The sequence below is a fragment of the Pyricularia pennisetigena genome, assembly GCF_004337985.1.
Source record: "Pyricularia pennisetigena strain Br36 chromosome Unknown Pyricularia_pennisetigena_Br36_Scf_17, whole genome shotgun sequence".
Lineage (NCBI taxonomy): Eukaryota > Fungi > Ascomycota > Sordariomycetes > Magnaporthales > Pyriculariaceae > Pyricularia > Pyricularia pennisetigena.
The window spans coordinates 44,558-72,401 of record NW_021940929.1 but is presented as its reverse complement, the minus strand read 5'-3'; the positions used below and the strand labels follow the sequence as shown (position 1 = coordinate 72,401).

General features: G+C 48.2%; 8 protein-coding genes across 8 annotated transcripts in view; 3 read left to right on the top strand and 5 right to left on the bottom strand.

Moving 5' to 3' along the window:
• Positions 1-2,537: 2,537 nt before the first annotated feature.
• On the top strand, positions 2,538-3,542 carry PpBr36_11352 (uncharacterized protein; the record flags this gene model as incomplete). The annotated part of the gene is made up of 1 exon (XM_029898454.1): positions 2,538-3,542. One exon carries the CDS (start codon positions 2,538-2,540, stop codon positions 3,540-3,542), a length of 1,005 nt encoding a protein of 334 aa, XP_029743324.1.
• A 737-nt stretch (positions 3,543-4,279) lies between these two features.
• On the bottom strand, positions 4,280-5,260 carry PpBr36_11351 (uncharacterized protein; the record flags this gene model as incomplete). The annotated part of the gene is made up of 3 exons (XM_029898453.1): positions 5,217-5,260; positions 5,027-5,153; positions 4,280-4,961 (listed from the first exon to the last, which is right to left on the bottom strand). Exon 3 carries the CDS (start codon positions 4,874-4,876, stop codon positions 4,280-4,282), a length of 597 nt encoding a protein of 198 aa, XP_029743323.1. The 5' UTR covers positions 4,877-4,961; positions 5,027-5,153; positions 5,217-5,260.
• Positions 5,261-7,862: 2,602 nt separating this feature from the next.
• Positions 7,863-9,470, bottom strand: PpBr36_11350 (uncharacterized protein; the record flags this gene model as incomplete). Its single annotated transcript, XM_029898452.1, has 3 exons — positions 7,863-8,312; positions 8,344-9,197; positions 9,404-9,470. The coding sequence occupies 3 exons, from the start codon at positions 9,468-9,470 to the stop codon at positions 7,863-7,865; spliced, it is 1,371 nt and encodes a 456-aa protein (XP_029743322.1).
• Positions 9,471-10,692: 1,222 nt separating this feature from the next.
• Positions 10,693-12,325, top strand: PpBr36_11349 (uncharacterized protein; the record flags this gene model as incomplete). The annotated part of the gene is made up of 2 exons (XM_029898451.1): positions 10,693-11,501; positions 11,575-12,325. The coding sequence occupies 2 exons, from the start codon at positions 10,693-10,695 to the stop codon at positions 12,323-12,325; spliced, it is 1,560 nt and encodes a 519-aa protein (XP_029743308.1).
• Positions 12,326-15,933: 3,608 nt separating this feature from the next.
• PpBr36_11348 (uncharacterized protein) lies at positions 15,934-18,311 on the bottom strand (the record flags this gene model as incomplete). The annotated part of the gene is made up of 4 exons (XM_029898450.1): positions 15,934-16,179; positions 16,268-16,613; positions 16,681-17,621; positions 17,733-18,311. The coding sequence occupies 4 exons, from the start codon at positions 18,309-18,311 to the stop codon at positions 15,943-15,945; spliced, it is 2,103 nt and encodes a 700-aa protein (XP_029743309.1). The 3' UTR covers positions 15,934-15,942.
• A 3,536-nt stretch (positions 18,312-21,847) lies between these two features.
• On the bottom strand, positions 21,848-25,206 carry PpBr36_11347 (uncharacterized protein; the record flags this gene model as incomplete). The annotated part of the gene is made up of 6 exons (XM_029898449.1): positions 21,848-22,345; positions 22,411-23,810; positions 23,861-24,210; positions 24,317-24,417; positions 24,784-25,000; positions 25,052-25,206. The coding sequence occupies 6 exons, from the start codon at positions 25,204-25,206 to the stop codon at positions 21,848-21,850; spliced, it is 2,721 nt and encodes a 906-aa protein (XP_029743314.1).
• Positions 25,207-25,720: 514 nt separating this feature from the next.
• PpBr36_11346 (uncharacterized protein) lies at positions 25,721-26,162 on the top strand (the record flags this gene model as incomplete). Its single annotated transcript, XM_029898448.1, has 2 exons — positions 25,721-25,999; positions 26,055-26,162. 2 exons carry the CDS (start codon positions 25,721-25,723, stop codon positions 26,160-26,162), a joined length of 387 nt encoding a protein of 128 aa, XP_029743315.1.
• A 119-nt stretch (positions 26,163-26,281) lies between these two features.
• The window catches only part of PpBr36_11345 (uncharacterized protein), a gene marked incomplete at both ends in the record, with an annotated part of 2,706 nt that continues 1,143 nt past the window's right edge, over positions 26,282-27,844 (bottom strand). The window contains one exon of the mRNA XM_029898447.1: positions 26,282-27,844. This exon is cut by the window's right edge and continues 84 nt beyond it. Within this exon, the coding sequence (XP_029743316.1) occupies positions 26,282-27,844 (1,563 nt within the window).

Sequence of the window (27,844 nt, the reverse complement as noted above, 5' to 3'; positions counted from 1 at the left end):
ACATGGAACTTCTCAATCTTTTCGCCAACTGTTTTGGCAGTATAGAACATGGTTATTACCCTTTTGATGGCCACGAGAAGCCTTGCACCTCTTCTGCCGTTCGCTCCGCCCATGAGATATCGGACGTGGTCGTGGAGCTCCTTCGCACCGCCGAAAAAAACGATGCAATGCTAAGATGTCAAATCAAAGACGCGGTGGGCGGCCAAGGCTGGACTGAGCGTATCGCCCACGCAATTGTCACAGGTCTAGAAGCTCTCATCAAACAGGGCCGACAGACGATTGGGCCACTTCTGGAGGAATTCATTGACAAGGCCGAAGAAGCCACAATTTCTAATTTCGACTTCCCACACGAACACCCGTATCTGACCGCTGGCTTTGCCACCATCGTTGCCGTCGGCGTGCTGGTGCTTGTGGCGCCGTGGGTTGTGGAAGCCCTTGGCTTTGCAGAACTGGGACCCGTTGCTGGTAAGAAAGTCCTAACTGGTGATTTTTGTTTTGGAAGTATTTGTGGGCTGATGAAAACCTAGATTCTTTCGCGGCTTGGTGGCAATCTACCTATGCTGGGTTTGTTCCTAAGGGCTCGCTATTTAGCTTTTTCCAGAGGCTTGGTATGGTCTGGGGAAGATCTTGACGTTGCTACTAATTATATGAAATGACGTGTTCTGTTGAAAGAAGGTCGGAATACTGGCTTGTAGCATCGAGTTCACTATACCTCTAGCTTGAGATCAGGATACGCAAAATCTATCGTGGTCTGTACGTTTGTTTGGAATTTTAATATGAACTAAGGTGTTCCCAATCGTTTGTAGCTTGGTGGTGCGACCATGTCTTTCCATCGTTACTGCTATGTAGAGATCTGCGGGGATGCTTGAGCTGCCTGTGCTGTCTGCGCTGCAGGGTCCGGAATGACTTCAACTTTTTTGCCAGTTTCTTTGGCGGCATCAATTGTCAATACTTGCCCGACCTGACCGATTGCCTTGTTTAGCCCGCTCTAAAGCGTATCGTCCAATTACGTCAGTCACGTTATCGCAGGCTCCCTAAGAGAATAGTTTTTTCTCGGAAGTTTCTTGGGAGTTAATACCTTGTTTTGAGCCATTAATTGCATCATTGGAGTATGTTAAGATATTACGGTTTGGTTTTATGCCAATCTACTTTGCTCCTCAAATTGTCTTCATTGGGATGCCTGGAATGTTGGAAGGTCTAAAACTAGGATTCCAAAAATGAATTTGGAACACGGAAAGGCCGAAATTGGGCCAAGCCCTACCCAGTTTCTGGACATGCCCGTTTTTGGTTGGGCAACTTTAACCGAGGGCCCAAAAATGGGACTTGGCGACTGCGCCAGAACCTCAGGTAACACTCACCCACCCTCCAGTCATGTAACAATGGCAGCCTAAAATTATACATCAAAAGAAATTTAAGACGGAAATTTACAATATGTTGCTAAAAAACGACCTGGGCGACAGATTAAAACTTTTGATCAGTGGCGTATCCTGTCACTACTTAGGTCGGTGTACAATTAAAACCAAAAGGTTCACGGTCAAAATTCCGTGATTACGATCTAAAGAACATCGCAAGCGTGAACGAGGAATGATGTTGAGGTGTAACAGTTTTAGCTCAGTAATCTGCCTCTTCGTCTCAGTTTTATTGCTTTGCATCACTGTACGCTGAAAGAAATGTTCAGCAATTCCGAAAATGGACCACCACAAAATGTGGCACAGGGCTAATGACCCAAAGTAGGACGATAATAGTTCAATGCAGCTCAGTGCAGTTTAGTGCAGTTCAGAGTAAACTCAGGCCAGTTCAGGGCGGCTCAGTGCAGTTCAGTGCAGTTCAGGGTAAACTCAGGCCAGTTCAGGGCGGCTCAGTGCAGTTCAGTGCAGTTCAGGGTGAACTCAGGCCAGTTCAGGGCGGCTCAGTGCAGTTCAGTGCAGCTCAGGGCAGATTCAGGGGCGCATCCAAAAAAGGAAATTTTACGTGTCGAGATTCGGCGCAGATATTGTCCTGATTTTGGCCGTATCGTCCGTTGAACTCCCGTTCTTCCTACCGCAGCGTCCACTAATCCAGCTGCAACATGAAAGCAACTTCATCTTGTGGACCATTGAGAAGAAAAGGAAGCGAACAAACAAAAACCGCTTGATGGGACTAAAGAAAGTATTAAAATTAAATATGGGCTTCTTCAGCCCGAAATATGACCATTACTTTCCCCAAATGAGTCTTTGCCGTTTATCCCAAATTCGGGGTTTTGTCGCAGTAAACATTAGTTTGCAGCTGGTACAAAACTGTGCCATGTCTGATAAATCCAATAGAGGTTTTTATTACAGCTTTAGACAAATCTTGGGACCTCCTCTGGGGCATGCACTGAGTCCAACGGACTGAATATCTAGTGAGAACAACCCTATGGGATTGAATTTGTATCTCATAACTGGAGATCCGAGACGGGTCTTAGTAAGATTGAATATAAATTGTCGGGCGTCCCAGTGACCCGAGATGATACTTTGAGAGGGCAAACAATATATTCTAGCTAAGTTATAATCTGCACCATGTCTTCATTGGCTGCAGAACATCGCAAAAGGCTCAAGGTCTTAAAGCAAGGGAGCAAAAAGGCGACCAAAAAGATACTTGATGACGAGCTGCCTAGCAGATCTAATGAAGGATTGCTAGAGTTAGATGAAGCGGATGCGACAGAAATCGATGCCTTGAAACAAGCAGCCTTTGACAACGATGAAAAGCCATTGGTTTCATTCCCCGGAAGGACTGCGGATGGAGAAGTCAAGACTGTAGGGTGGCTCGGTGGCCGGGGTGCTAGATATATCAACATATATGGCAGTAAAAGCGCACCGAGGTATCGCATTGAGGACTACTGCTATCCCCCTAAGTACGATGATGAGAAACACACGACATATCAAAAACAGAATATTTCCTACCGGGAGAACAGGTATGGAGAGAGCATGGAAAACGGTAAATACAAATACACCGGACGTAATATGCTTGGGATTTTCGGAGTTGCCTGGACACCTAATTCCCCGAACGAACTGGAGACAATTGACCCGCAGCGGAAAAAAGAATCTGATGCGAAATGGAATACTACTTATGTTCTCGTTAAGTGGGATATTGATGGAAAAGAGATAAAGTCTTGGGAAACGCGAACCTGTATTCGACGATTGTGGAAAAGGAAAGAGATAGCAGATCAGGCTATCTACGATGCGGCGCTTGAGGCCGAAAACAGATATAGGATAGAAAACGGCTTGGGGCGTTTCAGCAGCCGGTCGCCGTCTGTCGGCCTTATCCACGATACAGTTGAGCAGAGACGGGCAGAATCCCTAAATCCGGTCTCAACAGCTCAGGAGCGCGTTGAAGCACCAAGTCAGACGGCCAATCCCACTCCGGAAAATGCTTCGATCGCCCGACTTCTTGCAATGCCTCCGGCTTCCGGAACGATGCAGGAGGCCGCAAAATTGCGGACACCAGCAGGGCATGGCGCATTGGTGATACGTGGCGAAACAATGCGGAGGTTAACTCCGCTGTTTGCCGCCCGAGGTCCTTAAATCAACTTGCGGTCTTGCTCCAAGCCGCAGAAATGGCAGGCCTCTGCATAGCTGAGAAAATGCGGGGACAAAATTAAATTAATCGCGGGAAAGTACTTCACTTTTTACGATAACCACGAGGAAAATACACAGCATAGAAAAAAGTCGGTTCTGAGGATAGATTGGTTTGGCTTTATTTTGGAGCTTATTTTAAGAAAATAAAGCCCAAGCTGATGAAGTTATGGCGTATTAAATGGGCAACGTTTTAAAGGAATGGTCGTGATTTGGCCTGTTGGCGGTCAATTTAATTTTGTCCCCCACTTGGGAGCCTGGCATGCAGCCACAGACCAGCATTCGAAATGCAGGAGGCCCTTCACGGGTGTCGATCAGTTCAGGATTGTGGGATTTGCCAGAGTTTTGGAGACAACACGTTTGATAGGCAAAGTGAGTTTACACACATCGGGTCCAAAGTCCTTTCTTGCACCAGCTGGCCATACCCATTTGCTTAGGCAATTTTGCAGGTGCTGCCTTGACAGGAACATGGATTGGTGAGCTGCCAGGACATCGCAGGCAAACACAGCCAACATACCTAGTTGCGAATAACCTGGTTCCAGTTTAAATCGAAGTGAGTGCGGCACTTAGTGTTCAATAATCAGAACAGAAGTATGCGAGATAGCTCGGCGGCAGAACTTGTGGATCCGTACATCCTCCGAACAATGCCTCACTAACGTAATTATAGCGCTTGTCATCAGAAGCCCTCAACCCCACCCCCTAGTCTTGACCGCCATGAGCAGCTCAAAAGACAAATCAAGCTGGCTGACAACATCCTGGTACTCAAACCGATCCAACAACTCCTTGCGTTGCTTCATAACATCAACCACGATGTCGCGCAGGAGCCTGTCGCTGCGGACCGACGTTCGGTAGACCTCCTGCACCGCCTCGAAGAAGTCTGGGTGATTCCATTGCTTCTCGGCCTCGGCGCGAAACTTGCCCGCCGCTAGAACCTTGAGGTCGCCGACTTGCAAGTACTCGGCCAAGGCGTAGACGTGGCAGTGCGTGAGGAGGAAGGTTTTGTCAAGCAGCGATTCGGCAAGGCTGATGGGCTCCAAGTCAGGGTCTTCGGTTGGTGGGCTCGCTGGCTCGTCCATGGCGATTGACTTGCCTTTTTTTCCTTTTGTCCTTTCTGGGCACGAAACCCTCTTCGAAGGGATTATAAACCTCGGGCTCTGCTGGAGGATCCCCGCGTTCGGCTGTAACATCTTCAGGCTCGACAACTGCAGCGGCAAGAGACTCGAAATTTGTAGGTTCTTTCTTAATCTCGAATCCCCAGGCTGAGGTTTTGTGCAAAGGCTCATAATCCGTGAGATAGAAGAAGTCGATCACAAGCTTGACCGCATCTGGGTTATGGTCGGACAGGTCTACGCAGGATGTGCGGTTCTCCTGGAAAGTAGCTCAGCTTCAAACCTTGTTAAAGTCTTTTTAGTGCACGCGTGCCGTGGACTTACCTGCATATCCGCTTTGAAAGCGGTCTCGAAGTATTTCGAGCGCGGGCACATAATCGCTTTGTGGACATGATAGGTATCGTGGCCGCAGACGATAGTCATGTCGGAGTAGTCTCCACTGATGCGAAGGCTTGAATGGTAAAGTCACTATTAGCTCGTTTCACGACTTGATGCTATCGTTTTGCTGACGCACCTTTTCAGCGAATCCCTTAAGGCCTGTTCTGGCGATGTATTCATCTCGAGCGTGGCTTATGCATCCGTTAGAGTTGTGAGCATTGTTGAACACTTGACCTTGTTAACGACAAGTTTGAGAGCCAGGTGGAGGACTCATCGGCAAACTGCGGTTGCCAAAACACAGCCATGTACCCTCCTCATTGGCGGGTTAGGTGGCAGCGTTGGCCTTATGGTCAAATTAGAAGTACAAGGACCCAGATCCTTGCCCGGCCCCGAAAAGTCCAATTGTCATCATGCGACGTCGACCCCGCCATTTGCCGCCCTAGCCCACGAATCGGATTGCGCTCTTGCTCCATGCCACAAATTGAAGGGCCTCCTGCATAACTGAGCAAATCTGTTTGTCTGATAGGCTGCATATGCTGCCCACTATTTACTGTGTACGTTGGACGTTGGGCACTTTTTTCTTTTTTCTTTGCTGGGGGGGGGGGGTGGGTTTGAGCGGCTTAAGGTCTAAAAGAACTAGGTCGGAGAAGGTGCCCATTGCGTGACCTTGTTCTTCATTGCCTCAATTGTTCTAAAAGAGCGCGCGTCGTGTTGGGCTTTGATGCGAAATGCAACGGAATTAGGCCTGTTTTGACGCTTTTGCGCGTTGTTTTGCCTTCCGCAGCCGCCTTTTCAGCCCTTGACATCTCCCTCCAGACGCGATTCCTGTAAGAAATAGACAAAATGCGCAATATGGCGATAACTTTTCCAAATATCGCACACGGGCGTCAGCCAAGGCTGGTGGAGTTGCTTGATCCGGGAAAATACTACCCTGTCCTCGAAGCGCTCTTTTCGCACCTTACCATGGTCGACTTTTCGGCATTGTGCCGGGCATGCAAAGGCATTTTTGGGCTCCAAACCTGTATCTTGAGGAAGATCACCAACATCAATATCGGCCTAAAGGCTTTCGTGGATGATCCTATTATGCTTCGAACCCTGCTTGGAACTGCAACGCATTGGTGTCAGGAACATTCGCACTCAACTTTTTTGAGCTGGGCCGTCAGGGCGTCCGATATCTAGATGTGTTTGTACAAAATGGCGATGAACCCGATCGGTTTACGAGGTACATTGGAGAAACTGAGAAATATCAGAATGAAAGCCCGGGTGGTGATACGGTAAGAAGACAGGAACCCATATGTTTGTTATCGAACGAGCGGGTGTACTGTGCGAACAATTCTTACGACTTCGAACACAACGGCGTGTGTTAACTTTATCATGTGGAACAAGGCATACTCGATGTTTCCCCGACAAAGCTTTATCAACCATCAATTTTACCCACTGAGACCTATGGATAATCAATTCGGCTCAACTTTGAGGGAGCTTTCTTATCAAGGCTGGACAGCTCGGGATATTGTATGGGCCGATATTCCTAACGTTGCCAAAATCGACAGCCTTCGGCGCGTTGGTGATAACTGTGCGTTAGTAATACCATTGGAGATCAACAATGTTCAATAGCCATCGAGACCAGCTTTCGTGATTGAGTATGCTCAATTTCGTGTTTCCAACCAGAATCTACGTTAGCCGGGGACTTTCCCAAGCGAGGCCCGGCCACTGTTTCCAGTTCGGCTAGTCCATTTAAAATCTGGGCATAAGGGGTATCTTTATAACAATTAGGGCGGACAAGCTCGAGTCGCCCGCCTTAGGCTATGAATACTGTACCGCCAGCCGTAAGTGGGACAGCTATGTGGGTCCAAGATTACAGCGTTGGGCCTGGCTTTAGTTGTACGAAATGGAGCCGGAGAGCCGTCCATCGCGTTTTAATTTTTTAAGTGCAACAACGCCCCTCTCATCCGATTTACATGCGTTTGAGAAACCGTGAAGTTGGGATTACGCCGACGATCAGATACCAGAATGGTATAAAGCAACGGAGTCAAATATGGAATAGGTTTCGCTGTAGATATTAGATGGGAAGGCTACAGGTTTTATGTAGCAGAGCATTGAGAATGCCGACAGTTTCGATTGCTGCGCCTGTATGATAGCCACAAGCCCTCTCCGCGTGGCGGCTACGTTTCCAGCTCTTGCCAAAAATGTTGACATGGTTGCCACACAGCCGAACGAAAGTTAAAACTTCCAAAAAAAAGCTCAACAAAGCAATAAGAAGTTTGTACGAGCATTGTCTGCCACCTCGATGGCGTTTCTTGCGTTTTAGTGAGGGGTCAATGATTCAAGACGCACAACCACCTTCAATAACCGTCGACGGAGAAGAAAGAAGAGTATAAGCTTAAGAAGATCGACGCAGCCCGCACTCATAAACGCGGGAGAGGCTTTTTCCGCCGAGTGCGGTGCTGGTGGGAAGGGTAGATGGATTCACCTGGGAACCTTGAGAGCTTGTTACAACTAAAGCATTAGAACTTTATGAGGAAAAGTACAGGAACGTCCTGGAGAACGCCGGAGCGCTCTCAGAAACGCGTGACCAGCAAGCTGAAGCGAAAAACAGCGATTAATTAACACAATGCTAAAACCCGGAAAACCACCGCTTAGAAGAAGCTCAAGACTGCAGATACAAATCATTCATGTGGGAGGAGCGATTGCCTCAAAGGTGGAGCGCAATTGTGGAAATGAAGTCGTGGCAAGCTGTCAAGAATAATATGCTGTAGCGCAACACCGAGGAAGGAATAATAACTCAGCCCTTCTTCCTTTTCGTCACCCCTGGCCCTGTGTATGAGGTATCCAGACTTGGCCCTTGCTGCCTAGCATGAGTCAGAGGCAACACCTCTTCAAGAGGCTCTGAAATGAAGCTCGTTTCTGATTGCATTAGGGATTCTAGTTCTTGGGAAAGCCCTGTAGCCTCGGAGAGGGGCGAAACATCAAAGTCCACCTCTGATGGCAATCGATCAATGGCAGAACAGATTCTCTGGAAATGATCGGGCATCCATGTATCGTAGACATTTTTCGTAAACCGATAAGCTGTCCATTTGTCCTTGCCGTCTAGCGCAGTGAAAGAAAACTCGTGGATCGGATGACGGTAGTATGTTGCATCTTCCCCGGATATCACTGGATAATGACCGTAGATCCGCACTAACCTGTGGTCGTGCGAGATTGAGAATCCGAGAATCTCACGGTTGATTTCAGACTCCGGTTTCACAGCAAGGGAAAAGGTCGACGATGGCTCGCGTCGCGAGTGTCATGCTGTGGGCGTTCTGCCGGTCAGTGACATCAAGTGCTCCAGCGCCGCATTTCACCTCACACGTAAGAAATGGAAAGTACATGTAGTACGTAGCCATGAAAAGGGACTTATCCCCAAAGAGAAATTCGCCGATAAATGGAGACAGCTTTCTGAGCTGTCCGTCGGCGAATGCCTCTCGTCTGAAACCAACGGAGTAGTCGAGCTGTGGGCGGGTACCGATGAGTGGCATTGAGTTGTTCCACCCTGCGTTGACGCTCTCGATAAGGTGTTTGTAACTTTTGTTGCGGAGCGCAAGCGATTCTGCCGATGGAACGATGAGCCGGGAAACGTCTTGGATAACCCTAGCTTCATTCATATCCTCGAGATTCTGACAAGCATCCGCGAAGATGTCGTCATCAAAATGAGTCCCAGTAGGAAGATTTTGTTCCCATTCAAGCAATGTCCTGACAAAAATCTTGCTCGCATCCGTTATGCCTAGTTCCGACTTTTTCATGTACGAGCCCTTGGTCTCAAGTAGGCGCGAGTACCGCGCGTTTCCATACGGTGCGCTCTTTTCTTCGCGCGGCTTCTGATCGCTCGGAGTTGTAGAAGAGGCAGAATTGGACCGCTTGCGCGACGGGCCGGACAAGGATTTCTTCCGCGCGAGTAGACGCTCCATGATAGGAACTGTCTCCAAGTTGGTTCCGGCTTTGTATAGGTCGTTCGGCCACTGCCCTTCCTTCGCCCAGAACGAGACTAGGTTGTAGGGATCACCGTTGTCGATTGCTGGCTCGCCGACGTTTGACCTAGCAAATGGTGTACATGACGTTCGCCGGCGCTTCTGGCATTGGTCTAAGGTATGCTTATTCGTGTGGTCAAGCGTTTGTTTGCGTTTACAACCTCGACGGGCGGATGATGGTGGCTGCCGTAAACAATTAGGCTTGGAGGCGGGTTGGTCATGGATGCGATCGCGCCTTCGAATTGGGCGCTGGCGCGGTTGTATTCCTACGAGCTACTGTTAATGAATGATTTTGTTTGGCGCAGCACAAAATAGTTACCTTGATTCTTTGGCGACGACAACAAGGGCCGCTCCTGGGCCGCTGTCTGGGCCCGGGTGAGGGCCATGGCGATAAGGGCGGACAGGAACGCGAGGTTCTACATTGGAATGAGGAATTGGGGTTCCAAACGTAGATTGGCCTGTGCGAAATGACTGGCCATGGTCATCCCGCCTACTAGGCCCACAATTTCAAGGAGAGGGCTGCTGGCCAGAGTCGGGCTAGTCTTGGCTTCGGCCCAAAGATCCGCACAAGGAGCCAGCTCTACTTTTCAATCGGGTGCAAAAACTGGTAGAAGGAATTTCTTTGGGTTGGAAGGCTACACTCGGCGACGGCGTTGGCCCAATAAAAACCACCGATAAGGGACGGCGCCAAGGTTGGATCCGTTGCTGTTGGTCCGAGAGGCGACGGCGGGCCGCTGCGGCGCTTGCATTTGCGACCGAAAGGGCAGTCGTAACCCCTCTGTGAGTACCGCACGAAGCAAGCCGAAAGCATAGTTAGTTAGTGCACGCAATTATTTGTACAATGGCGGTTGGCACCGAGTGATGGCAGGTGGCAGGAAAGTGGTATGGCGGTTCGACGGTACCTCTGTGTTGGATGGGGTGTCTCTGAACCGCTCGATAGTATTTCTGGCGCACAAAAATTTTCCAACTCAAACTTTGGGTGTTGTTCAATACCATTGTTCCAGATACTAGGCCTATCTTATTGTCTTGAACACAGGTGCGGAAATTCGCTGTTCAATAGTTGTGAGCTCGCCTTCAGTAGCAGGGAATGCAGTATTGGTTGGACTGGCGTGGTCATTAGGGATCAAGGGGCTTTTTGCGGCGCATGTTGCGCGTCGCGTCGATTGCGGAGTTGATCGAAATCACGATTTTGCAACCCCCTCTTTGAGGGGGCCCACAAACGCACAGCCCCCAAGTACTTCATTATTGGCCTATCTGACTCAGTTGGCTTGTCCGATTTGTGTTGGGGCTTTCAACTTGTACGAACGTGGTTAAATCCAGTAAGGCGCAGTTGCAACTTCATCGGATGGCAGCTTGGATCATTCGACAAAGTACAAGCAGTGATCGACTGTCGAGCTCTCTGCCTCGAAAGATGATAGAAGAAGAAATACAACACCATTTAAATAATTGTAGCTTGTGAAGTATTAGTTTTCTGAACTTATCAAACATGCGTTTGTTACATCTCATGGGAGATAACCCACCTTGCAGACCGCCAAATGAATCCTAGGCTCATACACCCTCGGGTAAACCTCGGACTAGCGACTAGTGCCCTTCGGCTGACCAACAACCATGGCGCAAATCAAAACAAAGCATTGTTTACCATTCATCTGCCACAAAGAATTGTTTGTCGTCAATCCTACAATGTACAATGACCACATCTCTGACTGGATCCAGGGGGTTCCTGTGAAAGCCCTCAAACGCAAACGCTTCAGCTATCTGCGCACTCGACCAATTGATCCGCCGACGCCGCCCTCGACTCAAATCGGTCCTGGCAATGTGCCGCCCATCTCAATTATGAACACACCGCCGACGAAGCGACAGCGAAATTTTCCGAGTCGACAAGCCGAATTTGATGAGGCCGAACAGACGCCCCGTCCCACCGCCTCGACTCTCCGAAGTAATGTGTCTCTCGGTTATTCTACATCATCAAGAACAAGCAAGCGCAGCAGCAGCCCCCGCAAAAGGCAGGCAAAATTGGAGGTGGAGCCAGAAAAAGCCATTCAGGTGCGGTCACTGTCTAATGGCAGACTACCGGACGAGCTGTTCTCGCTTGTGTCCGAGCTCGAAAAGGTTGCAAGTGGTGATACCCCAGTGCTGCACGCGTCGCTTAGGCAGGAGCTGAAATACGCGGAGGAGGAGGCAAAGGAGAGGCGTGCGTTGAGGTATCGCATACCTGATTCCGCATTTACGGGCGCAGCAGAAGACACGACGGCAGACTTGATCACCGACATCCCTGCTGCTAAAGTCTGCGAGTTGCTCCTCGCCGCTTTGCGCTGTCAAGAACGCAAACATGACGAAAATGGGTGGAACCAAGCTGTACATTACCGGCTGCTACGCCTGGCGCTTCCAGCCGATGGATTTGTTGATTTCGAGCCTTGGTAGGACCTTTTCACGTATTCTCCACCCAACTCAATTTTGTTGCTGACCTTTTGCGTGGCCAATACTGCTTAGCACAACCGCAAGAATCACTCCCGAAATCCTCCCGAGGTCTTCTTCGTTGGGAAAAAAGGTCGATTACTGTTTTATAATTAACGGAGCGTCCGCTTTTGACGAGCCGGCGATGGAGGCGGCCAATAGGACTGGCACATGGAAGACACCGGCACAAATCATCGAGATACTGCGGCGCAGGACGCCCGGAACATCAATCAATCATACCGATTTTGGCCCCCTAAACAAATGGCCCATCGCCCTCAACGTCGAAACCAAAAGACCCGGCGAGTCAGGCGAAAAGGCCGAGCTGCAGGTGGGGGTCTGGCAGGCCGCACAGTGGAGGTTGCTCGAATGGCAACGGCAGGAACAAAAGCATAAACTACAGATTCCACAGCATTCACGGCAGTCATTGGCCGCTATGGATGTGGAAGACGAGACAGTTGAAGGAGCGGCGGTAGTCGGGGTCATGGACCCGAATATTGCCGGAATTACCACACCTAGCCAGACCTCGATACCTCCTACCACACCTGACTTGGTGTTTCTCCCGGCACTAATAATTGTCGGCCACGACTGGAAATTCGCAGCCACGACTCGAGAGGACTGCGATGGCGGCCGGACAGTACTGTGGACTGAATCTACTGTTGGTAGCACCAGCAATCTGCTCGGCATCTATAGGATTATTTGGTGTATCCGCCGGCTGGCAAGGTACGTGGAGGAAAGGCATTGGCCGTGGTACGCTGAGTACATTCTAGGCCTGCGTCTCAAAACATAGTAACAAAACAAAACAGAAATGGGCGATGACGAAAGATAAACCGATATCAAGTCTTGTGTGTCAGAAATTTCTACCAGCCCTTCGTTGTTTGGATATTTGTTCTGCGTATTTTGTGCGTGCCAAATCCCTTTTCGTTTGGACAAGCTCAGAGCAATAAGCTCGCTCCAGTGCCAGTTTTTAAAATGACATAATACTCCGAAATTTCCCGAAAGAGCAGGGTGTGAAGACTGGATGTCTCGCATCGGCCAGAGACAAGCCTAGGAGATGAATTGCGTTACCTGCTAGAGTAGCTGCTGAAATCCAAATGATACCAAGTTACTTGGCTAGCAAGCCTGCAGAATGGTGGCTAGTAATTAGAAATTTTCTCATGCATAAAATTTTCAGCACGGAAGCACGGATCATGTTCATCGGGATAGCATTTTTGTTTCCCAACCATTTAGATCAAGAACACTATTGTAAGGTTCCTTTTGAACCTGGTAGTCAAATGAACGACCTAAGGTGGCTATTTGTGGACGATCTTTCACTGCCAGCTATTTTGTGAGCATGTGATTGGCCGCCAATGCACGACAAATGCCATGCGGGAGGCCCACTACCCTCCTATTAACTAAAGTTTAACCAGCCTTGGCAGTGGGTGATCTAACTATACACTAGCATTCGAAATGCAAAAGGCCCTTCACCCAGAATTTTGTCAGGTACAAAACTCGCACTTTCGGGGGATGTTGAGGGCAGTTGGCCGTATTGGATTTGCTAATGTTATTCTTCAGGTGCTCATAATACGTTAATATACCCCTTCAAATAAACCGAGCCATTCTGAGCCACTCATACCTGCCCCAGTCAAAACAGCGTCCATCACGATGCAGGAGGCCCTCCATCACCGGGCACACTATCTATGCGGAGTCTAACGTCACATGGTGATGCGTGGCGTAATGAAATAGAGATTGACCGACCATAATCTGTTGTTAATGAAATGCCGATGAGTTACACTGAAGCGTCCAACGCCGCCTACATTTTATGTTTCGCATCTTACCATAATCCAAAATAACTTTACACAGGCAAGCAGCTTAAACAAGTAAAACCGAAACCGATCCTCCTTTTTTCCTGGTCCGTCAACATGACTGTCAAATGTAGTCACTGTAATCGGAACTTCCGCACTGACGACGCTCTGCAGCAGCACATTCGAGATTTGCATAAACCTACTCAGTTGCCTAACTGCCAGATTTGTAGCCGGACTTTCAACGATAACGACGCTCTTAAGCAACACCCGAAACAATCAAGAGTTCATAAATCCCAGTCCCAAAATGTACGCACTCGAATACCCACCGAAAGCAAAAACGCGTCTGCGGACAGTGAAGCGGGAGTGGCAGATCAGATGAAACTTCTTCAACCCAGCCCGGCGGTCAACGAGATAGCGGAAATTAAAGTCGTGCCTCTGCTCACCGAGCATGTGCGCAAACGGGCGGTCGATCTAGCTGGGCCAGCGTCGGTTCCATTTACGCAGTATGGCCTGCTCGGAGGTATTATCTCTGATGGCTGGGGGCCCGAAGCGCCTGCTGACCCACGCATTTTCTATAACATTGCGGCACCATCGAGCGTTTTTATATGTGGTAGTCAAAGGTCCGGGAAAAGCCACACTCTCTCTTGCCTGCTCGAAAATTGCCTGATACAGTCGTGCGCGAATGTCTTGCCGCGGCCGCTCACCGGAATCCTTTTCCATTATGATACTTTCATGTCGGATAATGGAGGCGAGCCTTGTGAGGCCGCCTATTTGGCCTCCAACCGGCGAGTCAAAGTCAGGATTCTTTGTGCACCTACGAACATTAGAACGATCCAGGTGGGCCAACACATAATATAAACTTTGAACGGGCGAATCGTCAGAGCTGATTAGCGATTCAATAGAGGGTGTATTCGAAAATCTCAAACGTGGCAGTTGAACCCCTTCGACTTAACGAACGCGACCTCAATACAACGCGTATGATGTCATTGATGGCGGTAAACAATTTGAAGGGAATTCCACTATATTTACATGTCATCCTGCGCATTCTGCGGGATTTGAGAATTGAGCAGCAGGAGAAGTCCGACACCGCAGATGGATGCATTCCCCCCTTCCAGTATGCAAAATTCAAAAGGTGCCTCGAGAAGGAATGCATGGCCGAAAGCCAGCTCGCGCCGCTGAAGCAACGTCTCGACACTCTCGAAAGCTTTATGGTTAGCAAGCAGGTTTATGCGTTTGACTCGGACACAAAAAATAGTGGTACTCCTGCCAAAAGAATAAAGGCTCGCGAAAACGAGCAAGGAACGGATTGGACACCAGAGGTACGCTCATTAAATTTTCTTTCGCCGAAACACATACTGACAATTTCGAAAAACAAGGCTGGCAAGTTGACGATTGTCGACCTATCATGCCCCTGCGTGCAGGCGCAAACCGCCTGCTCACTTTTCAACATTTGCCTTAGCCTCTTCATAGAGCAGGAAAGCAAAATCGGCCGTGTTGTGGCCCTGGACGAGGCCCACAAATTTATGGGCGGCGGCACCGAGGGCGCCGAATCGCCAGACTCACGCAACCTGACCGAAAGCCTGCTGCAAACCGTCCGCCTCCAGCGCCACCAGGCTTGCAGGATCTTTATCTCGACGCAGGAACCCAATATCTCACCTAACCTGCTAGACCTGTGCTCTGTAACAATAGTGCACCGCTTTACGTCGCCCGCGTGGCTGCGGGTGCTTAAGCAGCACCTGGCGGGTGTTAGCTCGTCATCGCTGATCCATGAAAAGACGTTTTCCGGCGGCGGCGGCGGGGAGGACGATGGCGACGGCATTGTTCCTATCAGGCTTCGCGGCGCTTCTAGTGGCTCGCCTCATATCGACCCATCTGCCGAGGTTTTTTCGCACATAGTCAAATTGCGTGTCGGTGAGGCGCTGGTGTTTGCCCCCAGTGCTGCGATTGGATTCGAACCTCAGGGTGGTGGGAGAGAGGGCTTGGTATTTCGCAAGCTGGGCAGTGGGGTTCTCAAGATGAGGACTCGAAGTCGCCTTACTGTTGATGGTGGCCAGAGTATTATGGCAGACTGATATTACGATCGAAGTATCGGTACATCTTTCGAAGGTGGTGGACAATGGATTGAAGCACCTGAGCGTTTTAATAAGGGTTTCAATGACTGAGGATAACGTAAGTTATGATTGAGTCCAAGGCGAATTATTAGTAGGTTGGAAGCTGCCAAGTAATACAGGATCACTTTCTGTTGGAATAATAATGACTATCGAGCGGATATGCTTTTGCAACTCCAATTAAACTAGCAGCCTTTATTGGCGACGCGGTGTTTGTCCAACTAAACAGTAAAGTATCGTTTTCTCACAGGAGAGGCGTTTTTATTAATAGCCACGACTTTTCCAGCTTCTTATTAATCCCAATGTATAGTGGTGAAAGGTTTCCTTTCCACATCTATGTCTCTCTCCTTAACATCGTCAACAGCTTCGAGGATTGCATACCCTTGAGACGTTAGACCCAGGAGAAGACGTCATCCTCTCCGTCCATACTCCAACATGCGGCGGAGAAGTAGAGCTAAAGAACAAGTCAAGTTTTCTGCACCAATGAAAAAGCAGGGGGTTCAAGCTAAAACAATCTATAACATCGCCACTGCATTTTGAAAGATGCCACGGCTCTCCTCAAGCTTGGATATACGGTCTAATAAAAACTTGCGCTGGTGATGTATTGCAGAACTCTCCAGGGCAACGGACTTGACTTCAATGTCGTTCATAGCTGCCACGACTAGGGGGGAGAAAACGTGTTCAAAACCGCGAAGCATGTGGCGCTCGATCACCTGATTGGTGACATTGGCAACAAAAACCTTCAATTGGACCTTTTTATGCCACAAAAATCAGTAACGCTGTTTCATTTTTAAAGTGTCTTTTTGGGCCATAAAAAATAATCATGGAGGAAAAGAATACCTTGTAAATCGCGCGCAGACATTCCAGGGCCTCCTCGCAGCTAACCTTCTCCATATCGACGCTAGACTCGCTGGTGGCTTTGGATAGTGTCCCAACAACTAGTTCCAAATCAAACTTGTCGTAATGTGAGCCTCGGCTGCAGTTCATGCTGGAGCGGTGTTCAAGTAGGGCAGGGTTGATAGCATTAAGCTGCTTCCGTAGCTTGTCTTCACGGGTCTTGTGGAGGTTGTCCGTATAGTAGTGGTTGTAGTTGATCTGAAAGCCTTTCAAATCCTCTATTAACTTCCACAGCTCCTCTCGAGCTTTCAATTTACGCTGTTCAAGGCGGTCTTTAACTTGGAAAGACCTAGTCCAGTCGCATTAGCGCATTAGTGTTCAGGAATCCAGCAAATATCTTGCGGCACCACACTCACCATATTCGAGAAGAAACATCCTTAGCTCCCCTCTTCTTGAGGAGGATATCATAAAACTGCTCGCAGAGGTAGCTAACCAGGTCGATGTGGGACTCGGCGAACTTGGCCCATGGCTGAAATTGCTCCCAAAAAAGCTCAGCTATCACGTTTGGATTGAAGCTCCCAAACAACTCAGTTCCTCGCGAGCGCTGTATAAGTCGTTTCACCCATTCTGTTGCCTTGCTTCTAGAAAACTTCTTTGGTACTGGGGTGACAATCTTGGCTTGTCCAGGTGTTTCACCTTCCACAGTGATTTCCGAGACCGATTCGATGTGCAAAATTGCAGGAATTTGGTATTTATGTCCTCTCGTCCAGATACCTTCTGAGAATTGGCTGTTGCAGTGCTGAATGGCTGCACGAAGTCGAGCGATGGTGCTCTTATTTTTCAGGTTGAACGCATTTTCCCCGCCTGATCTGAAAAACTCGTGCTCATAATGCCCGTTCAAAGCTGCCTTGCAGATTTCATGGCAGTCCATGCTTAGCTGCGTCAGGTATGTGCGGCAATCCAAAGCAGTGGATCGTGAATCCCCGAGAGGCTCAAGTTCATTTACAGATAATTCTAGGGCCACTTCGAAATCTCCTATTAGGTGCGCAAGCTCGTTTTTCACATGATCGTAGAGTAGGTGGCTGAATCGTATGCGCAGTGCGTCAACACCACACGTTTCTTGTGACAAGGTTCTGAAATTTGAGGTGCGGAAAAAGTTCATCTCTGACACGTTGCGCTCCTCATATAAGAAGTTTCGTTCGGCAAACTTTCGATTTTTGATGACATGCCAACCGAGCTGAAAGAAAACGTCCTCGTTGCGGGCGAGCTCAAGAAACTTCTTTTCGGAGCCAGATCCGGCTTCGAGTTTGTCGGGCTTTGTAATCACACCAAGTGTTCGCTCGCCAAGGGAGTCAAACTTGCGAACTTGTTAAAGGATTCCTTGATTGGCCGCGTCATTAGTAGCCGAAACGACCGCGAGGCAAATGGTGCGAGGTTGGGATATGTAATAATCAGTAATATCTTTCACTATCTCAACGTCATTGTCTGAAACACCCTTGGTAGAGGTCTGAATCAGACCTGGGATATCAACCAGGGTTAGCTGAGGACGATCCGGGCCATCAATGTCAATACTGAGTGTATCTTTGGCAAAAGCGCTGGTGGACGATGCGTCATCAGATCCTGAAATCCCCATCACCGTCATGGCTGCATCAATGACAATGGGCAAATCAGCAAAGGTAATGATAAATTGGGAAAAGGCTTTTATGTTTTCTTTTTCATGCTCAGGGCGCTTGTTGTCTGGAACAATCTTAACAGTGATCTTGTCGACGGCCTCGCGGCGGAGACTGATTTCAGTGGCGAACCTGGTGCAAAGGTTGTCGTTTCTGGGGAAAGGAATCTCAGTCAGAGCTTCCAGCACGGAGCTCTTCCCAGCAGACTGATCTCCACAGACGACGATCTGAGGCAGAGACAGGATACTGTCAAAACCACATTTTCGCACGTGACTGATAGTGTCGAGAAGAACTCGCTGTTCGGTTGTCTGAAACTCTTCCAAAGTGGATCCGTGAAGTAATCTGTCAAAAGGCGGGCAATCGTCGTGAGCGCCCATGTCGTCGGCCAATGAAGACTGTTAGAATTGAGAAACAAATTTAATGGGTTCAACGGGGGATGGGATGACAACATTCGAGAAAGAAATCAAAAAGACTGACAGCAAGAATACTGTCTTTGCTTAAGGTCACAAATGGTTGTCGAAGGCCATATATCGTGTTCTGTTGTTGTGAAAATCAGATTACTAACTCAGTTTCCTGGATAACTTCAGTAATGCTAACTGCATTTTGTATCCGCATGTCATGTTCAGTACCGGGGGCCTTGGGTTTATTTTGACTGACTGGGGACGATGCTGACGATGACGAGTTCAGGAAATACGACCAAGGAATGCACAGGATTCCTAAATGAGCTTCTGTGGCTGGAGAACAGGCGGTGCGACTGGCTCGCCTGGTTACGTGAGGCACGTCTTTTGCCACCTTGGGAACCGTCGATCTTGATTCTCTGGCGTCCTGTCCCGTTCCCCCGAATATACGCGTGCAGTTTCAAAGAGGAGCCACCAAGGGCTGGTAGGATAGAGAAGACATGGGGTGCATGTCTGCGATTTATATAAATGCGTACTTGAAAGATGTCTCTGACTTGGATGGGGCAGCTGAGACTGCACATACGTCATAAATTGCCGAAAAGGCCTTAGTGAACGTAGCCATGGCGCCGTTGATTGAATTTATGTTGGATCATTTTAAGGACCGTTGTATTACTTTGTTCCAGGCGAAGAAAAACTTCAAGGTTGTCTCTCGCATTTTGTGCAGTGAACTTCACTCAACCCCCTGGGGGAATTAGCCCGACTGTGGATAGGATTGGGGTGATCGTACGATCGGTAAAATAAAGTAAACAAGTAACAAACAAACATATTCCTATGATTCAAGCTCTCTCCTAAGATCCGGTAGAAACCCTCGACAGTGAGGGCTATTTATGTCGCAGATGGACACGTGATTGATCACGTGCCTCAACTGACGCATGAGAACGCATCACCTGACCCAGATGCAATCGTCCCTTTGAGTAGTCCGATTCCAGTAAATGCTGAAGTCTTCGATTTGCTCGGTGCTTGCGTTATTTGTGCGAGAGCCCTGCTGGATGACAAATGAAGTTTGTGGGATAAACCCTCTCGGTGTGCAATTGCATCCTGTTCAACAAGATCTGACTCGAGCATAAACAGGAGTTTGGCAATGCCTACCGGGCTAACGGCTGTTGCCAAGCAAGACTGCTCCTTGAGAGCCCGCATAACACTGTCAATCAACCCAGTCTCTCGACTCAGTTGGTTTCCGAGAGCCCAAAAGCGCCAGTTAGAAGTCAAACTCGGCAAGAGGCGAAGGACCTCGGCTTTCTTAAGGTCCTCCTATCCTTCGATTTGACCGCGGAGTTAGCATATGCTGTTCCTGAAATAACGGCGAACGTGCAAAATGCTATCGGCCAGGCCAGGTGTTGCGCCGAGCAAAAAGAGCCTATCGCAGCAATTCTTCTCTTCAGTACTCCTTGCGAATGGGACTTGAATATGAAGATAATTATCGTCCAATTTTCTCTAAAGAATGGCGCTCCGGGCTCTGCGTCCAGAACAAGCAGCGACTTGGCCACAAAAAACAGCACCTACGACTGCTCGCCAAAGTCATATGTTATAAGCAAGGATTTTGAGAGCCAGGTACCAGCCTATGGGCTCAAATTTACCACCCGCCATTTCTGGTGTGGATTGCAAGGACTTTGGTCAAGCGAAGTCAAGCCGGCGAGATAAACGCAGAATGAATGGCAAAATGGGGGAGGTGCAAGGGTGGAGCAGGGAAAATAAACTAGCATCCATTGCCCCGTACCCCCCTGCCATCATCCCTGCAGCCTTAGCGTCCACACAAAATCCATCGTCTCGTTAAACGAAACGATTAGCTATTACTGGTTAACTAATAAAACCAACCTTCACGTCCCCTTTTATTTACTGCTCCTGTAGGGACGCTGCAGTCATACTTGTTAGTGGGACGACCCCATTCTGCTACTTCGCTGGCTATTAGCCCGTACGTGAGAGGCTCAAAGCCGGCGATTGGAAGAAGGAGTAATCTGTAATAAAATAATGGCTCGGTTTTATAAATACCCTGGCCATATACCACTATGTCAATATCTCTCGGACGACAATTTGCTTTAGCCCACCCGAAGTGCCAGGTAGGTATTTCCAGAGGACTTAGGACACCGTGGAGACTAAAGGTAAATTTTGGGACTTTAATTTGATCAACCACCTCCGCAGTTTGCTAACAACGAAGACTTTGGAGGATTTTGCTAAAGACGATATTTTTAGCCTGTTTGATCTCTTCGGATAATCCGCGGACGTTGCCGAAACGTCTAACTTTGGACCGACGTCCATTTTCTTCAATCCAGGGAACCTCTTTTTCGGCAAAACATAAATCAAAATATGACTTTTCCTCATCGCAATAGATAATTATGGGGGTTGAACCATACGACTTTACGGTGTCAACTGTTACGATCAAGGTATCGGGTAACCTGTTCTTATGGTAAAGTACAGTGGGTTGAAGCAACTGAGCGTCTGACTGGATAACTGGGGTTCTCAATGACTGGGGTGAAGTTATGATCGTTCTCAAGTAAGTATTGAGGTTAACTAGAGTTTGATTGCTGCTAAGCAATCCTAGAACCGAATCTATCTATATGGTAATGAGCGTGTCTTATATAGACCAGTGATCACTTTGTGTAAGTGATCACTCCATAGTAGTGATCACTCAGGGTTGGTGATCGTTCTGCCTATGTGATCACTTTCTCCTGGTGATCGGGTTAGGGTTCCTTATCTTATCGTCACGTGACCGTATGTTTCCTTCCTTCCGTCCCGGTTGGTGGTTCTCTTGTTGGTCCTTGTTCCGGGTTCCTGACACTCCTTCTCTCTGCCCAAGAGTGTCGGTCCCGTTCTTGGTCGTAACATCAACCCAGTCGTAATTCTTGAATATTTTATCAAATTCTTTGAGAATAGGGCCCCAGAGCTTCATATATGCGACATCAGATGGGCTAACCACATCTTTCGCGTGGTGGTTCGTCCGAAGAAAGTTGTGAAGCTCCTTGGGTTTAAGGTATTTTGAAACTCCGTGCCGAATCTCGTTTGCCTGGTAGTAAAGTTTATATCGATGGGAGTTAAAAATTTGCTCCCATTTTGTGCTTGCCCTGGCCGTAACACTTGTGTTTTAATATCAAACAACGCCTGTCGAGACAGTAACAGAGAAAATCATGGTACCGCTAAGTCACCAGCAGCAACTAGCAATGTCCGTAAAGCCTAACACCGATTAAAGCGACATTCACCATGGCAGATTCGACAGCAGTCATACGAAGTAAAACGATCTTTAATGTCCCAATACACTTTGAGCATATAACAAGGCAGACGGTGTTTTCCCATGTCCTAGAGCCATCGAAAGAGACCTAATCCTGCAAAGCCGTGCTGTTTAGCCGGTTACATAAATGCCGTACCTCCAAAGGATTACCACTTTTTCGCATCAAGCTATTGCTTAATCCGATGGAAAGATCGCTTTCTGTGGTCTGATTTTGAGCTACCGGCCTCCAGTGTCATCTCCTGCTAGAATTGAAGCTCTTGATGAGATGCTTGTCAAAAATGTTCTTCGTTGGTTCCCAAGTATTGTCTTCATCTGGGAAACCTTTCCACTTGACAAGGTATTGAATCTGTCGGCCGCGACGACGTTTTGCAAGCAGTTTCTCGGCCTCCCATATGTCTTGTTCTTCGTCGAGGGCCATTGGTTGGCAGTCTGTTTGCAAAGGCACCTTATCTGAAGATAGGTTATGGTTCGTCGCCACCCCAAGAAGATCCGGATCCACCAAATCTACAGTAAATCCGAGAATCTTGACAGGCTCGCAGATTTTAGAGTTTGTAAAAGGATCGAGGTATGATGTCGTATTGTTGCTTGACAAATACCTTGTTTCCTCCGTAGAAGTGATGGAGTTAATGTTCAATCCGGTATTGACAACTTCAAAGTTCCCAGAAATACTGTTAGAATCTGCGAGAGCAGCAAGGGCGCTTGTTTCCAGTCGCAGAAACTTTTGTTTTGCCTTTTTGTCGGATGCAAATTAGTTTATATAGAGGGAGTGATTGGGGTTTAGTTCGATACACTTACCGCGTAGTGTAAATCATCTTCGGAAATTGGGGGCACAGGGGTGCTCGCATCAAAAGAATCGCAACTTGTTGAAAAAATGCTAAAAGTAGACGGCGTGGTGCAAATCGTTTCAGACTGAGTTTCAAAAAGGTCTTCCTTAATCACATCGGTGCTGATTTCACGAATTCGACGACGCTTTGGCTGGTGAGGATTTGGCGCCGCATAACCCCTCATGAATGTATCCTTTTCAGTTTTCAACCGGGAACGAGCCTGTGGAGAGGGATAGCTGTGGACGTCCTGTAGGTGGTACCATAAGTCCTCTGTTGAGTCGTACTCTGTTGAGCAAAGAGGATCTGGACAATGGAGCTCCGTTTGGGAACCAGATTTGTTTATGTCAGAAAAGAAACATTCGTGAATGTGTTTCTTCCAGCTCGACTGCTTCATGAACCCGTAAAGCCGTCTTGCAGCAGGCAGTTGTTCGTTATGTAGGCATGTTATGCAGTTGCCAGCGTAGGCGATGGCTCGGCGGAACTTCACGAAGTCACATCGTGTAGGGATTTCACATTTCCTGATGTGTTCCTGACAGTGAATTTCCCATTGTTCAAATCCTCCGACTGCTTGATTGCATATGAAGCAAAATTCAACGAACTTGTGCTCTCCTTGTTGCTGTGCCTTGACGCATTTGAAAACATGATCCCATCTATCATCGGCATCGATCCTAACAAATAGATACGTAAGTAGCACTTCAATCGGATCGAATTTTACTTTTACGTACGAGTCGATTTCCACGTTGCATTCCTTCCTGGGGCATTTGCCATCAATTGGCCGCAGAGATGGTTGATACGCAACTTGGCAGTCGTTCTTCAAAAGACCATAAAGATCTTTTATGGCCGAAATTCCAATCTCGCTCCTTAGATCAGCCACCTGGAATAGTGCGTTGGAGAGACGTCTGCGCTCCGGCATCATATGTCTCAGGCGCCCAAACCGGGAACGGTCCTGGTCTACATAGTGCCTCTCTAGCTCTTCGCGATCTTTTGGGTGCACCTGGGACTGGGAACTGCGAACTTTGTCCAGCTCCGCTTTCTCAAGCTTGCGTCTGCATGAGATAAGTCGGCTTTTGTCTTTTCTGCTTTGAGCATCCGTCTTGGAAGCTAGATCCTTGAGCTGCTCGGAAATGACAACATAATCAGGTCGCTGTCTTAGCTCATCCTGTGCCTTTGCAGGCAAAGAGAGAAAAAGGTCTGGATTTCTTTTGACAGTCATTGAACGGAAGTCCTCGGCTTGATCGCTCCGCAAGGGCATCTTGAGAAAACTTCCTTGACCATCCACATGCGTAATGGAGCTCAAATAGTCCCTGGTTAGTGTCATTTGATTTGTATGAGCAGCAAACTTCATCAACTCATCCTTGGAGTAACCGTTACCTGGGGTTTTGTTAGCAAATCACTGTGAAACGAGAAGCCAAAATTCTTACTTGTAGCTTGGATCAGGCATTCTCGGCGGATTCCATGTGGTGTCACGGGTCGTTCCATTCCTGCACGTATTGATAGACCCCTGATCTGATTGGCAAACGCACCAGCCGTTTGAATCTTCTGGGTCAGACCCTTTGCAGTCATTGTTGGAAACACTGGGAGATCCTTAACATGATCTGCCCAATCCAAAACCCAGTATCCTTGATCAGATGGTGGTTTCGTGTCCAAAATCTGCTGAATGTCACTGTAGCTTTTGAAAGCTCCTCGTGCGAGGAATATGGCCAGCAGAAAGACGATCGGGTTTAGAATGAGAGGCTGGCCGGGTAAGTGCTCATATAAAATGTGCGTTGGTCTGTTTTTCAATAATTTCATGATCAGAAGAGTAGCTGTGGCATACCCCAGTAACCTTGAGGAGAAAAAAATCGCCGTAATGTTCTCATGGAGTATAGTTCACTTACCGCTGATCTTCCTTGTTGTGCATCCCTTTCGCAAACTCCCGTTTAAGACTGTAGCGCAGCTCTGGCTGACCATTCTTCCATGCGATTAACATCTCCGTATGCTATTGGGCGTATAAGTGTTAGCTTGCATTTGGAGCGCGTGGGCATGGCATTTACGCACCTTGTAAAGCAGCCCATTCCCAGTGCCCGCTCGACTAGAGCTCTCACTTATCTCACCCACTCTAGCTGAGGTGAACACATGACATTTCAATTTAGCACTAATCAAGACACGATATCCATCGTGAAGGTATTCATGCCCATCACTCTGCCAAAGCTGTCTTTCCATGTACATGAAATTTTCGATTGTCATGTACGTTTTCGGTCTTTTAAGGTCTGACAACCCCATCTTCTTCTTTAGTGGCCCTTTAATGTACTTTGTTTAGTAAGCATAAGTGCTTTACCTAGTGACAAAAGACTCGGAGACTTACATTGGTGATGGAATCCGTATGATCCCTAGTGATCAATGATTTAGGGTTGTTGCGATTCCAGCCTGACACAAAGCGACGGAAATGATTGCGCACAGTCTGAACAGTAGCTTTGCCTTCCGGGTCAAGAATCCCCGAAGTACAGCTGGCTATGAATTCGGCGAATTTCTTCAGAGTTCTCAAATCGCTGTGATTGGCACCCGGGCACTTTTGTTGGTACCTTCAAGATGTCAGCTATTGCTGCTCATAGGCGACGGAAAATGTGACTTACTCCTGCCAGAGCTCTACCTGTACATTGCACACTCTTTCGGTATATCCCAGAACAAATCGTGGGACAGGTGTATCGTCAACGTCCTCGTCGTCGAAGTTGAAGCCGCTTTCCTCAGCTTGTTTTCTTCTGTCCTCTGCCGTCCTCTTTTTACCCATTTTGATGGATGTTGTCTCAGATACACATAAAGTGAGGCATCTGCCTTGGGCAGGCTGTGGAAAAGAGACGGGTGTGAGATACAAGTGGCGAAAAAGTTTGGTTGTTTCTTTGTGTGAGAGATGCAAAACTGGGAAGACACTCGGAAAAGAGAAGGAACAAAACTGGGCTCAGGACGGAAATTGGGTTTTATTTCAAAAGGCGCGGGAACTGATTTGGGCCTTGGTTGGGTAAATTTGTGGACCTAAAAATCCCATTTCGAGTCCTGTTGGACCAAAAGTGTTCTCTCGCGAAAAGTTGCATCACTAAAGAAACCCTCATCGCACCGCCACAGTTTCTGGCCCTTTTGGGTCAATTGACTGATCGTAACTGAACGAGACTGATCACAACTGAACCCAGCCTGATCGCAGCCTGAATATGTGGGTTAGTAGCAGTGTGGGCCCTTGGGGGCCAGAGAGGGCAATTTTTGTGTAATTCAACAAGAGATACATGGGAAGTTGAAGAGCTTCTCGCAAAATGGGGTCCAAAAAGAAGTTAAAATACCCTGTTAAATGGAAGGGGTTCCCACATGAAGACAACACGTGGGAACCACAAGGAAACATCAGCGAAGATCTCATCAAAAGTTTCGAAACAACATTCGAGGGAAACCATGCAGGAGTGCAGGTACTTGATAAAAGAAAATTGTGTGGAAACGTTGAGTACTTGATAGAATGGAAGGATCCACCAAAAGGCGAGAGGTCATGGGAAAAGGCCAAGACGCTGAGTAGCGCACGGGTTCGGGGGTACGAAGCAAGGGTGAGGGATTTATGAGCAGTTAAAAAAAGTGGCAATAAACTAAGTAGCTAATTAGGGTTTTCCGCTGGATCAGTCCTGGAATTTCATATGCACCAAGCTGCGTGGAGGTGGTGCCAACAAGCCGCAAGAACAAGTCACCAAAGCTAATGCACGGCGGTGTTAATAAGAAGGGGAGGAATGGAACAAGGAACAGAAAGAGTATTAGAACAACCAAAACTGTCATTTGCTTCGTTGAAGACCTCGTTGCAATACTAAACCACTCTGCGAGACCTCGCTAGCCTCCTAGCACCTTACACATCCGCATAGTCGCATCCACTTCCTGACATCTTTCTTCACCTGACCGTTGGCTTGATATGCTCCAGCGAGTTCGTGTTGCGATGCTAATCGACTCGGGTGATTTTCCGCCAATGTCGTTTCCCGAACCTTTACCACGTGTTCCAAAAGCTGGACGGCCTGTTGTATTTGACCGTTGGTTTGATATGCTCCAGCAAGTGTGTGTTGTGATGTTAGTCGATCAGGGTGACTTTCCGCCAATGTCGTTTTTTCAACTTTTACCACGTGTTCCAAAAGTTTGACGGCCCGTTGTATCTGACCCTCAGCCTGTAAGCACCTTCCAGCCCAGTAACCTAGATTGCCTTTCTCGCGCCAGCCAGTTTCATATTCTTCGTCATTGTGGATCGCCTCGAGCACGTGGGGCAAAGTTTGTCGCCATTTTTCACGCTCTTCCCACCTGTCTGTTGAAAAGATCCTGTCAAGATGAGCTAGCACATCCTGCTTCTGCTCCCTGGCATTGCCCTGCCTGTTTACCCATATTCGTAAAGCGAAATGTACCAAACGATGCATGTCATATGTGGTACCATTCCCCTGTTCTTTTAAGAATGAGTAGCCACAGAGAATTCCGAGTTCCATGTTCCGCTCTGACTCCGACCCAACTGGTGGTAGTATCGACAGCGGTATTGCCTTGAACTCAATATGTGCTATAAAGCTGAGTAGCTTGGCAGCACCCAGGCTTTTCCGAATCTGCTCAAAAGACACCACCCAAGTACTCAGTATGGCATGCGCCTGCTTGGGATCCCTACTGTAGTCTTCCCACTCTTTCTCCAACAGATTCATCATATCGCCTGGTGTACCTCTCAAGAGACTGATGTATTGGGATACCGAAGTTGTCTTGACGTTCATATATGATGCCGCCTGGATAATAGCCAACGGTAAATATGTCAGGAATTCCAGGAGCTCGAACACATCTTGCTCGGCATCGTCTGTGGGTCTTGTTACGAGGGAGTTCCTCAGCAACTCTTTGGCCTCGTCCTCGTTCGTCCGTTCAAGGTTGATTATCTCGTTCTGGGCAAGTTGGTGTGCGATGTGCCGATATCGAGTCGTAAACAGAATCTTTCCTCGGTCCGAGCGAGAGAGAAAGTCACGTATACCATCCTCTCCACTGCCTAACAAAGTCTCATCATCGATGATATCGACGACGAGAAGCCAACGGCCGGCCGCGACAGAGTTGAGATGTTTCTTGACCAGCTCTTTCGCATCGTCCTGTTCCACCGCGTTTGGGGACAGCAACTTGGCTATGTCCCTGCACGACTTCTCGAAACTTGCCATGCTGAGGGCCTGTATCCAAAAGACGGACCATCCTGGAATGTTATCCTTGACCCAAAAAGCTATTTCGAGGGCCAACTGCGTCTTGCCGACGCCACCGAGTCCAGACAGTGCGATGCGCTGGTGGCCATGGTTATCGCCGATAAATCGCTTGCCCGTTGGGTCGTTGATGAGTTCGGTTCGTCCGACGAAATTGCGGTTCTTGTACAGTTGGGAGTGCCACGGGCCAGCTTTGATAGATTT